Source organism: Myotis lucifugus, unplaced genomic scaffold (genome assembly GCF_000147115.1).
Source record: "Myotis lucifugus unplaced genomic scaffold, Myoluc2.0 scaffold_485, whole genome shotgun sequence".
NCBI classification, from domain to species: Eukaryota; Metazoa; Chordata; class Mammalia; order Chiroptera; family Vespertilionidae; genus Myotis; species Myotis lucifugus.
In genome coordinates, this window is record NW_005871533.1 from 528438 (window position 1) to 541181 (window position 12744).

The 12744-nt window shown below is 48.2% G+C and overlaps 1 protein-coding gene across 2 annotated transcripts; it reads right to left on the reverse strand.

The window, feature by feature from the left end:
* Positions 1 to 5149: 5149 nt before the first annotated feature.
* LOC102424769 (histone H3.3) lies at positions 5150 to 8650 on the reverse strand. Of its 2 annotated transcripts, none has more exons than XM_014445874.1 (4): positions 8515 to 8650; positions 7918 to 8055; positions 7636 to 7789; positions 5150 to 7547 (listed from the first exon to the last, which is right to left on the reverse strand). In XM_014445874.1, the coding sequence occupies exons 2-4, from the start codon at positions 8043 to 8045 to the stop codon at positions 7419 to 7421; spliced, it is 411 nt and encodes a 136-aa protein (XP_014301360.1). In that variant the 5' UTR covers positions 8046 to 8055; positions 8515 to 8650; the 3' UTR covers positions 5150 to 7418. The 2 variants fall into 2 exon arrangements, with proteins under 2 accessions (XP_014301360.1, XP_014301359.1); XM_014445873.2 differs by having other exon boundaries at positions 8493 to 8649.
* Positions 8651 to 12744: the final 4094 nt, after the last annotated feature.

Below are 12744 nucleotides of genomic sequence, written 5' to 3' on the forward strand. Positions count from 1 at the left end.
GCTGCGCCGGCCGTTCCTCCCGCGGGGGGCGGGGCGCGCACTTCGGTGTAAGGAGCGCGGGGCGCCCACTCGAGCGGGACTGGCCCGACTGGGAGGTCTGAGCCGCCCTCCCCTGGCCCTGTGCCCACACCCCCACCCACAGCCAGAGCGACCCCGCTGCGACCCGGCCGACCTGGGGTCCCAAAGGGACCTCCTAGACTAGGTCCTGAAGTCCTGCAGCTGTGCGAGGTCACCAGCCCCTGGTCACGGGTCTCCAAGCGCGTGGCCTGGCCCTCCGTGTAAATAGCGAGAAAGCCGAGCTTGGTGGTGACCAGGGAGTGGCTGTCCACAGGCTCCTTTCCCGGGGTGGACACGCAGGCACAGCTCCGGGCTGTGCAGGGCTGAGGCGGGGGGGCGGCACGGACAGCAGTGGGCCCCGCCCTCCTGGAAGGACCGACCACCGCTGCTAAGGTAGGTCGGGCTGCTGGCCCCGAGCAGGGGTTGCTGAGGGCGCAGGGACATGGGGGTGGCGGGGTGAGAGGGTGATAGCGAGGGGTACTGAGTTCTCTTTGAGCCAAATGCCCTAAGATTGACTGTGGTGATGGTTGTAGGTATCTGTAAATATACTAAAACCACGCAATTGTACACTTTTTTGAAAAACATTTTTATTGCTTTCAGAGAGGAAGGGAGAGATAGAAACATCAATGATGAGAGAGAATCATGGATCAGCTGCCTCCTGCACACCCCCTACTGAGGATCCAGCCCGCAACCTGGGCCTGTGCCCTTGACCAGAATCAAACCTGGGACCCTTCAGTCCGCAGGCCTGTGTGCGCTCTCCACTGAGCCAAACCAGCCAGGGCAAGGGTTTGTACACTTTAAACGGGTGAACTGAATGGTGTGTGTAGCAGGTCTTGGGGCAAGTTGAAATGAATTTCAACCCACAAGCCATGTCTCCCCAAGGAGGCGCCGCTCTGTTGGGGCAGCGATGTGTGAAGCAACACCCTCCTTCTCCAGGAATCCTTTACCCGTCTCAGCCTTGACGTCCAACCGTCCTGAGCCCAGATCTCTTCCCTTGCCACTGTGTGATCTCGGGCAGGTGCCTGGGCTTCTCTGAGCCTCGGTCTCTCCTCTGTAAAAGGAGGCTAGAGAGGCCTCGTTAACAGATTGTTACAAAAGGAACTAATGAGATCATCTTGATTGAGTGCCCGGCCCAGCACTAGCACTTAGTAAACACAGAGGAAGTGTTCGCTATTATTATGTCACCCATTAATGCAACAGACATTAGTGGACTCTCCTGCGTGCAACTGGCCAGACAGATAAAAGCCTGGGGCGCTCACGCTCTGGCCGGAAGGCAGACACAGCCTGGCCCCTGAGACCAAGGCTGGCACTGAGGAAAGATCAGCTGCCTCCAGCTCACCCCCTACTGGGAATCGAGGAGGAAAGAGCTTTCTGAGTAAGGAGAGGGAGGAGGAATCCTGACCGCTGCGAAGCCCGCACACTTGTTTTTTATTTCCATCGTTTCATTTTGATTGGAAACACATCCACGTGCCCTCCCCGGTTTTGCTAAGTGGACTGAAGGGCTGGGACAGGTGCAGGAGGCAACCAATTGATGTGTCTCTCAGCAATGCTTCTCTCTGTCTCTCCCCCTCCCTTCCATTCTCTCTAAAAATCAATGGGAAATACATCCTCGGGTGAGGATGAACAACAAAAGAGAACTCGTCCGCGTGCCTCATCCTCATCTTTTTACTGTTGTAGTTGTTCTTGGAGAACCTGGATGGGACCTAAGAGGGTAACGCTTCCATTTGCTCAAGATGGACTCTGAAGCATTGATTTTATTTGTGTTCACACTCATTTTTGGTTTGGGCTTTTGTTGTTTGTTTTTTAAGGTTTTTTTTGTGTGTGTGTTTTTTCCAGGAAGCAGCCCACACCCAGAGACAAGGGAGCTAATGCTCAAAGATCTGACTCTGCTTAGTTGTTGTTGTTTTTAAATATGTTTTTATTGATTTCAGAGAGGAAGGGAGAGGGAGAGATAGAATCATCAACGATGAGCAAGAATCATTGATCGGCTGCCTCCTGCTCGCCCCCTACTGGGGATCAAGCCCGCAACCCGGGCCTGTGCCCTGACTGGGAATCGAACCCAGACCTCCTGGTTCCTAGGTCGATGCTCAACCACTGAGCCACACTGGCTGAGCTACTCAGTTTGTTTTTAAATATATTTCTTTATTGATTTCAGAGAGGAAGGGAGAGGGAGAGAGAGATAGAAACATCAATTATGAAAGAGAATCATTGATCAGCTGCATCCTGCATGCCCCCTACTGGGGATCGAACCTGCAACCTGGGCATGTGCCATTGGCCGGAATCGAACCTGGGACCCTTCAGTCCGCAGGCTGACGCTCTTATCCACTGAGCCAAACCGGCTAGGGCCCTACTCAGTTTTTTAATCCCATCTAGCATGTTTTGTGAAATTTGTTGAGAAGTCTGCCTTAACCTTTGACCCTCCCTCCCATTTCCTGGCCTGATGTTACAAGATTGGGAGGGGATGGAACTTTAATGGGAACACTGCACCCCACAGCCTGTCTTCTCCCTTGCATCCGCAAGTCAGAGCCGGCTGTCACACAGGACTGAGGCATCCAGATAGAAGCCCCAGTAATATCCACCACAGGGCCATACTTTCCAGGGGTGGGAATGCCACCCCTGCCAGTTGGGCCCTGGAACCCTTGGCAGGCCTAGAGTCACCAAGGCACCTTTGTCCAGGCCATGGCGAGACCTGCCCACCATGGAGGACAGGTGCTTCAGCGGCGTCTCTTCTCTCCCGGAGTCTATGTCTGTGTCTGCACCCAATTCTTTTTTCCCCCAAAAGGTTTTTATTGATTTTTAGAGAGAGAAGAAGGGAGAGGGAGAGAGAGAGAAACATTGATTTGAGAGCAAATCATGCAACAGACATTAGTGGACTCTCCTGCGCGCAACTGGCCAGACAGGTAAAAGCCCCGGGCGCTCACGCTCTGGCCAGGAGGCAGACACAGCCTGGCCCCTGAGACCAAGGCTGGCACGGAGGAAAGATCAGCTGCCTCCAGCACACCCGCTACTGGGAATGGAGCCCCAGCCTTCTGGTGCACAGGATGATGCCCAACCAACTGAGCCACACTGGCCAGGTCTCTGTGCCAGTTCTTAGCCCTTGGGCCCTCCCTGCTGGACTCGCTCGTTCTTTTTTATGTGATGGTCTGCACGCGCCATGCAGCTCTGGCTTCTCCATTGCAATCACAGCCTGGTTCACTGATGGGACTTGAGGCAACATCTCACAAGCAAATATCTACCCACAGGTCTCTGAAAGTGTTCGCCCTCGGAAGATGGCCCACCCTCTCACCCGTTCTGGGAGGTTCTGTTTGTAATTGTTCCACAGCATTAACCTATCTAATGAGTTGGCCCGCTCGGTCTTTCTGTAATATTGATAACAGCTCCTGAGGTCTGGATAATACTCATCTGGACCTTGTGGCAGCCCTGGTATCAGGGCTGGTACACAGCCTGCAGGGCAGTGCTGGTTGTGGACTGATTGGTCAGTGCCCTTGACTTCTGTTGTCAAATATTTTAAAAATCACCAGCATTTGCACAGATTATTTCTTTAAATCCTTACAAGCCTATTGGGTAGGTAGTTTTTATTCCTATTTTAAAGATGAGGAAAAGCAGCACAGATGTGTGAAGGAACGCATCCCAGTGGGACAGCTGGGCCTTGAACCTGGGCCTGTCTGCCCCTGAGCCCATTCTCAGCTACCACCCTGTGCCCGTGAGTACCTACAGCTCAGCCTCTTAGTGAGGGGCGGAGGCACAGCTGCTCTCCCAGACCCCTGGAGCCCCACTTCCTACATGGAAGGGTCCCAATCGGAAAGCCAGGCCAGTGACCAAAGGCGCTTGGGAACTGGCCCGGTTCTTTGCCACATGTGCCAGGAGCAGATCCAGCCAGCTGGGCTGTGGGGCTGCCAGGACCATTCGGGTTGGTCAGCAAGCACGTCTGGAGCCTCTGCCAGGTGTCAGGCCCGACGCCAGAGGCAGGCAGGCAAGATTGAGACCTTGCCTTCGGAGCACCGAGCTTCTCACCCTCCCCTGACCTCAGGCGCCCCTGTGAGAGGGCTCAGCTGCAGCCATGTCTTTATTTGCTGCCCCATGTCCCTTAAGTTCCTGCCCTCTAGGCTGAGGACCACCCTGACAGCTCAGGGCCACGGCCATCTCTTCCTGCAGCTCACACTGGGCACTGCAGCTGGCAGGGGGCTGCAGGCCGCCGGGGGTGGGCAGGACTGAGTCTGGCCAAAGGCAGGGTGTGGGGAGAGGCCAGTGAGCTGCAGTAGGACTACAGGCTCGTGATGCCTGGGCCTTGGACCCAACCCCATCCTGTCCCCTCTGCTAAGTCTTGGCTCAGTGCTGGGAGGTGAGGAGCTTATGGGAAAGGTCCTGGGGCCCCGTATGTCCAACAGGGGGTGGGAAGAGGAGGAGGGGTAGTGGAGCCCCGGCACCACCTCCATGGGGACATGTGCAGTCCCTCACACGGCCCTCAGCAAAGGCCACCTGCCCCAGCCTCAGTCATTCCTCAGCTTGCCCCAACTGACAGTGGTCTCCTCACTGACACTGGTCAGGCAGCAGCAGAGGTCCTGGCTGGGGGCAAAGCAAGGGGTAGGGGCCTGGCCATGGGGCATGAGCTGGTCCTGGTTGGCCTCTCCTTGGTGTTCCTCCCTTTGATGTGTAATGGGGACACAATGAATCTTTTGTATAAGGACAGATCTCAGGAAATAAGCTGGGTTTGAAGTGCATGCCTGCCTCCATATACTTAAAGTATGTTTTTATTTATTTCAGAGGAGAGATAGAAACATCAATGATGAAAGCAAATCATTAATCAGCTGCCTCCTGCAAGCCCCCTACTGGGGATCAAACCTGCAATCCAGGCATGTGCCCTGACTGGGAGTCGAACCTGTGACCCACACCAGTCAGCAAGAGAGGCAGTTAATATGCAGGTTCAACAAGCATAAATGGCCAGTCCTGAGCAAACGGTGATATATATCCCTTTAAGGATAAGGGGTCTGCCTGTCTCATTACTGACGGCCCTCCCCTCACCCCCCAAAGGCAAGGCTTTCTAGGAAACTTGTGAAACAGATTTCATCCAAATGAAGACCATTAACAAGTCTCAACTTCAAAAACTTTTATTTTTGTCTGTTCATCAAGGGCACAGGATACCTTCATCAGTTCCAACTTTTGCTTTTCTCCTTATAGACTGTTCCATCGCTATACCCAGGGTACCTATGGGACCAGCTTCCTAGAACCAAAAAATAGTTTTGCCTTCTGGTTAAGGTGCTCAAATAAAGTATGGCGTGCCAGTGGCAGTTTAAGCAGACTCCACGCCACGCAATAAAACCCAGGAGCCTCCTGCATCATGATGCAGACGGGGGTGGGGGGTGGGCGTGTGTGTGAAGGTTCAACTGTCATCCACTGGGGTCACCGCAGGTAACGCAAGCTGATCACCACCACAGCTGTTTCTACTTGTTGGACACTGCTCCACGCCAGAGCACAGCACATGCCAGCGGCTGGGGCTTGGACATCTTTCAGATGCACAACGTGAGGGGATTATATTGGTAGTTGTTCCAGAGCTGGTTACAAACCTTTAGAAAACCCGTTTGCTACAGTGAACTCCACCTTTGACAACATGTAAGGCTCATTAACTAGACCTCCAAGCCTATTCTGGTTTCTCTCTCCCGACAAACCCCTTAAATTTGAAACTAATTCTTACTAAAAATGGCCATTAGGGCATAAATGTCTTGCTACAGCTTCTGGTGGCACTTGCGCTGTCTTGCCAACATTGATAGGCTATGCTTTATTGCTGGCCTTCAATGTCAAAGATCTTTCATATGGAAAAGATGTCTTGGACTAGTAAGCTTTGTACCTCTGGAATTGTTAATAACGAATAGAGATGAACAGTCCACCCAGAGGTTCATGGAACAGATCCCAAATTTGAGCCCTAGCATTTTAAAGAAATTTACTTCCCTTGGCCTACCTCGCACGGGCAGTGAATGTGCTTTTAATTCCTTGACAATATGGAGGGAAGCAGTGACACTGTAAATATTGCAATCCTGGCATTGTTAGAGCAGAGGGTCTTTACATGTTTCTGGAGTTATTTCTGTAACTAAAAGGTTCCTTTGTCTAAGCAAAATCCAAGTAAGCTAAGCTCAAACTTTAGGATACAAAGAACCTAGATAATGGATGTTTTTTGTACATTCAATTTAGGTTTTTGACACTTAGTTGGATAAACAAGTTTATTTGTAAATTTAGTCAACATACATAATTGACCTAAAAACTTCAATAGAAGGATAAATTTTAAAAACCACTTGGAAGACCAGCTCTATAAAGTGATTTCCCCAGGACCATATACCAGATGTAAGCTAACTGGCCGCCATCTTAACTGGCCGCGATGCAACAAGCTGGAGCTAAGAGCCCCTCCCACCCCACAGCAAGGTTACGCTAAGGGTTATAATACAAACTCCACAAGGAAAAGAACTCGGGTCTTGTCTCCTCTTGGTAGAGGAACTCAACCTAGTTATGAAACCAACCACAACACAAAGAAAAGCTGCACTAACCATAACTAGTCAGAATATTAGTAACAGATGATGCTGGTGTGATAACTTGTATTCTAGAGCCCTTATAAATAAAATCCCCCGATAGTGTTTGCATTATCAGCTAGAGGGTTAGTTCACATGTGGTAGAATGAGGACTTATGCAAGGTGTTATTTGCAAAGCATTTTACTACTATGAAAACAAGTGCAGTCTAGTTAGAACACCAACTGGACCCTAAATTACACACACCTTAATGACAAGACTCCCCACATGTGAATGTAAAACATTTAATTTAAAAATGTTGACACTACAATATATAAAATAGCTATTATAAATGCACATAGTGTATTCTATAGCTGCCAGGTTTACTTTTTTTTTCTTTTTAGGAAACTGTAAGTTATTACACTGTGGTTAAGACTTGTATCTTCACCCTTGAAAAAGCCCACATTCTATCACAGTGATGCATGGTCAGACTTAACAGCCCCAATTGTTAAACACTTGGATCAAGTCATAACCAGTTTTATTGCAAAAGGACCCTGTACACATTTATCATTCTAGTACCTTAATAACTACCCAACAAGTCATTAACATACAGAAAACATGCATCATGAGAAGCAAGAAATATCACCCATCCCTTCTGCATATTAGCAACTTGTCACTCCTGAGCAACAGTGCTCACATCACTGAGGTCTGTGAACAGTCACTTTTCGCATTCATCCTGAGTGAAAGATGGAATGACTTAAGTACAAATGCAACATATTATAAACAATTTCTTACAAAAAAAGTCACAAATTAAACCAAAGTATTTTACAGAATTTACTACAAAACACCGTAAAAACTGCCTTCCCTTAAGCTCTCTCTCCCCGTATCCGGCGAGCCAACTGGATGTCTTTGGGCATGATGGTGACTCTCTTGGCGTGGATGGCACACAGGTTAGTATCTTCAAACAAACCCACCAGGTACGCCTCGCTAGCCTCCTGCCGAGGACAAGAGCGCACGATTAGACTCTGCGGAAACCGAGAAACCAGCCTCGAGCCCCCGCCCCCGCCGCGGCCCTCGTCTCACCTGCAGCGCACCGATGGCTGCACTCTGAAACCTCAGGTCGGTTTTGAAATCCTGGGCGATCTCCCTCACCAACCTCTGGAAAGGCAGCTTCCGGATCAGAAGCTCGGTCGATTTCTGGTAACGACGGATTTCTCGAAGCGCGACGGTCCCGGGCCTGGGCAAGGAGGATGGAGACGCAAAGCCGTGAACTGACAGCGCCGGCACCGCACCAGGCACCCCACCAGCAACCCCTCCCGCACCGCCGGGCGCCGCGGCGTCATTGTCTCCCTCTGCCCAGCCTACCTGTAGCGATGGGGCTTCTTCACCCCGCCGGTAGAGGGGGCGCTTTTCCTGGCAGCTTTAGTGGCCAGCTGTTTGCGGGGCGCTTTCCCACCCGTGGATTTGCGAGCAGTCTGCTTGGTTCGGGCCATTTTCTTTCACCTAAAGAAGACACCCGTGACTCCCGCGCCGCTCGCCAGGGGGTGGGGGCGAGGGGGACGGACAGGCTCTGCGCGGCGCCCCTGCCCTCCCGCCTCTTCGCACCCCACCTCGCGGCGGCAGATGGCCGAGGCCGCCCCGCCGCCGCCGCCTCACCCCTAATGACTCAGGCCGCGAGGAGCAGCCGCCTCCCCCGGGAGGGGGAGCGCGGGGAGGAGTCATTTCCCCTCCTCGACGGGCGGAGGCCGCGCTGCCCGGAAGCCGACGCCGAGACCTCTGAACAGCCAGCGTCAGAGACGGGAAGAGACGCGATTCCCGGAACGAAGTCCCCGGGGAAAACCTCTCAACCCCACGCCCGATGCCAGCCGCCCGGGCAGCCCGCACTCGGCCCCCAACGGCCGCGACCCGCGGCCCTAACGGCTGCCGCGGCCCCAACTCACCGGCAAACCCACGGACACTCACTCAACGCCGAAGTCTTAGGCCGCTTCTCAGTCCGTGACGCCGCTCCCGCCGCCCAAGGAAGAGCCGCAGCCCAGGAGCTAAGTGCACGGACCAACCCAACGAATAACCAAACCGCTTTGCTCCAAACCCCCCCGATGCTTCCGCTTTTATACCCACGCTTCACGCTGCGTCTCTGCGTCATAGAACCTTCATTTGCATACACCAACGACTTTTTCTATTGGTCGAAGCTTTCGCCGACGCGTTGACATCCCTCGACACAAAGGCCGTGCTAGGGCCCTGTACTCTGATTGGTGAATATCTAGGCCGCTGATTGGCTGTTAAAATGGCCTAACGATTGGATGAAAGCAAAGAGAAATGGACGAATCATAGTTTAGCACTAAGCGGCTCTTCTCATTGGATGAAATGAAGCTATGTTTGGATCCTTCCCTTGGTTCCAAAGCTCTACAATAGAAAGTCAATGCAACTAAATTGTCTTGGTCCCCATCAGGACGAAAGAGTCTGGATGGGCAGAAGCTTCACCTTATTTGCCTCAAGTAATGCCATCAATGCAGGAAGAGGTTACTTTAATGCAATTTTTGTAAATGTTTTCCAGTGTAAAATAACACATCTTCCCTGTGATTATTTACGTTTCATTAACATTTTTTTGTTCCCAAGTTTATTCAAAAATTCATACAAAATATTCCATTTAAACGTTTTAATTCATTTTAACATTCTGATAGTTAAGTAGTAGTGTAATAAGAATTAGAATTCAGTAAATCATGTTATATTAGCAAGTATTTTATTTATCTTTCATATACATTTTAACCAAAAAGCAGTTCTTTTGTTTGGTAGGGTGGGGAGGGGTGATAGCTACAAAGAAACAAATGTCAATAAATGGTTTTATGAGTACCGCTTTGTATGTTCTTAGGTCTGTCACAAAATGCTTTGTGATTTCAATATGTAACCTATAAGCAACATAGTTTTGGATTATGTAATTCAACTAAGTGAAGTTACTACACATAGCCAAAATGGGAATAATCCTTTGAAAGCATTTGCATGTCTATAAAGAGTAAAGAGTAGACAACTATATTTAATATATGCCTCTGTGTTTAATGGTATATCCTGGAATTACTTCTGAAGAAACATGACAAATGTGTAAAAATGTTAATTCCTATCTTTGTGTAGATAAATGTATTGGATTCAATGCTCCAATGATTCAGCTATATAAAGTACCAAAGCAGGCTGAAGGTTCAGACCAGCCAAACGAAGCTCAGAAATGACAAATAGAGCCATGGGTATGATACTCCACAGTCCCTACTCTGGGTTCACCGAATATTTTAAATTATTAAAATCTTTTTATTTTAGCAAAACCAGTTACATATAGATTTCAACTCAGAGAATCATTACAAATAAATACAAATACCTCAAAAATGTACTGTGACACCAGAAGTCCCCTCTCAGTATATCAATAACGAGGGAAAAAATGCACAATTTGGAAAAGTAGCTATGGCAAAAATGACTTCGGCCCACTCTCTGGCACCGAACCCCTCTCATTATTTCAGCCCTTTCCATTGTAATATTCAAAACGTGTATTTAATTATCATGTATTTAAGCTTTTATGTGATAAATTAACTTTAATTTTTAAAAAATATTTTATTGATTTCTTACAGAGAGGAAGGGAGAGGGATAGAGAGTTAGAAACATCCATCAGCTGCCTCCTGCACACCCCCTACTGGGGATGTGCCCGCAACCAAGGTACATGCCCTTGACCGGAATCAAACCTGGGACCCTTGAGTCTGCAGGCTGACGCTCTATCCACTGAGCCAGACCAACCAGGGCAAATTAACCTTAATTTTTGCCTTCTGCTCAGTTTAGGAAGCTTTCTGTTTCATTCATGCTGTGCTGAGGAGAGAGACCAAGAGGCTCTTGCCTTGTTCTCAGAACTGTACGGTGGAGAAACAGGGCATTGCTAAGATCTTGAAGGAAATGTCAAATACTTTGGAATATAACTAGAAAAATTGATGTTTCTCTCCCTTCCTCTCTCTCTCAAATCAACCAATAAAATTATTTAAGATATATAGTTCATAGTGCTAGATTTTAAATGTATTTTTTTGTGTTGTTGTTTTTATTTCCCCGTCAATCTTTTTTTTTTTTTTTTTCACTGCCCAAATGGCCTGGAGAAGGAATGGGCTCCTTGAAACACCCACTTTGTGTTCCAATGTTCTTATAGGAGACCCAGAACCCTGTCTGTCCCATGACTCCTAGAGGAGACACAGTAATTTTTTTTCAATCTTGCTAATTATTAGAGAGGAACTAAAACTGCTCCAGGAGAAACCAGGAATGGATTTACGTTAATCTATTTAAGGACAATTAGTGAAAATAGTTTGCTCCTCTTATTTGGCAGCCATACAAATTAGATTGTCTTTTTCCTAAATTGGTTCAGGGGAGGAAAAGCTACAAAGGAAATGAAGAACTGCAATCAAAACAATGCAAAATGTTATGTAGGCAACTGTTCTAGTTCCTGTTCTATCACAGACTTGCTGAGTAACTCCGTGCAAGTTACTTAACCTCTCTGAATTTTGGGTTCCTGTTTTGTAAATTGAGCAGTTTGGATATCTTCGGATTCTACTACTACACACTTATTTTGAAGCTCCTGATGTACACTCATTTAAAACTCAGCACTGTGGCCCTAGCCGGTTTGCCTCAGTGGATAGAGCGTCTGCCTGGGAACTGAAGGGTCCTGGGTTCTATTCCAGTCAAGGGCACATGCCTAGGTTGTGGGCTCGGTCCCCAGTGGTTCTCTCTCATCATTGATATTTCTGTCTCTCCCTTCCTCTCTGAAATCAATAAAAATATATTTAAAATCTAACACTATGAACTATGTATTTTTAATTGGTTGATTTTTAGAGAGGGGAAGGGAAACTTCAATTTGATGTTCCACTTATTTATGCATTCATTGGTTGATTTTTTTGTATGTGCCCTCTTGGGGGATTTAACCCATAACCTTGGCCTATTGGGACGATGCTCTTAACCAAGTGAGCTATTCCGCCAGGGTTGAACTACATTTCTTCATTCAAATCACACAGGAGTGTTTTGGGGATAACATAAACCAATTATTGGGGTTTAATAATAGGATTAAAGCAATACACTACAACTTTTGTCTTTTTGTATTTTTTCATCTTCCAACGCCCCTAGTGGTTAACTATTTGGCCTATTTAAGAAATACCAGTTTTGCCCTGGCCCGTTAGCTCACTTGGTTAGAGCGTCCTCCCCATATGCAAAGGTTGTACCTTCCTTCCCTGGTCAGGGCACATAGAAGCAGCAACCAATGAATGCATAAATAAGTGGAAAAACAAATTGATGTTTCTCTCTCTCTTTCACCCTTTCTCTCGAACAGTCAATTTAAAAAAAGAAATATCAGTTTCTTAACATTGTAGGCTGACAATTTAGCTTCTGATATGAGGTTACGGAAAACTAGATAAAAATGAGTGTCATTCTTTTTAAAATACATACTAGTATTTTTATTGATTTCAGAGAGAAGAGAGATAGAAGCATGTGATGAGAATCACTGATTGGCTGCCTCCTGCAGCCCCCCCACTGGAGATGGAGCCAGCAAACCCAGGCATGTGCCTTGACCGGGAATCAAACCCCTGACTCCGATTCATAGGTCAATGCTCAACCACTGAGCAACAATGGGCAAGTAGGTGTCATTTTTTTAAAACAATATTCCATTCACCCCACACTCCCTCACTCCTAAGGTTATTCTGAATGTGTTCCTTTAATGAGATGATCATTAGTTAACAAAAGAGTTAAAATATCTATGAAGAACTTTGTAAAGCTCACAGAATCAAATGCCTAGGTCTGGGGAAACTGGCTTATTTTACAAAGTGAAAAACTTAGCCCCACTGGCGGGAAGCAGGGAGGGGAGTCACATTTCCCCAAGTATAACAGCTGACTTCAGAGCAGCAAACTCGAGTGGATTATAAAGGGCACCTCCTACTCAAACCCAGGCCCTTCCTCTGGACACGAATGCTTCTCAACACTCCTGCAACTTGTCGGTGCACCTGAGACTATTCTAGACGGAGATTAAATTCGTCCTTGGCCCCTAATGTACTGGAAACAAGTTGGTCAGGCCAGGTGTCGAGTGGAGAAGAGAACCAAATCGTGGAGTTTCGGAGCCCCAGCAAAGACATGGGAGTAGAGTATCGTGCCGGGTAGCTAGCTCCCCTTTAGCAAAGCTTTCTCAAGCTG

Bases quoted from the DNA above. Each gene is read 5' to 3' on its own strand.
- LOC102424769 (XM_014445874.1), bottom strand. From the start codon at position 8,045: ATGGCCCGAACCAAGCAGACTGCTCGCAAATCCACGGGTGGGAAAGCG. The intron at 7,790-7,917 runs GTAGGCTGGGCA...CTCCTTGCCCAG, and splicing joins AAGAAGCCCCATCGCTACAG to GCCCGGGACCGTCGCGCTTC. The intron at 7,548-7,635 runs GTGAGACGAGGG...TGTCCTCGGCAG, and splicing joins CAGCCATCGGTGCGCTGCAG to GAGGCTAGCGAGGCGTACCT.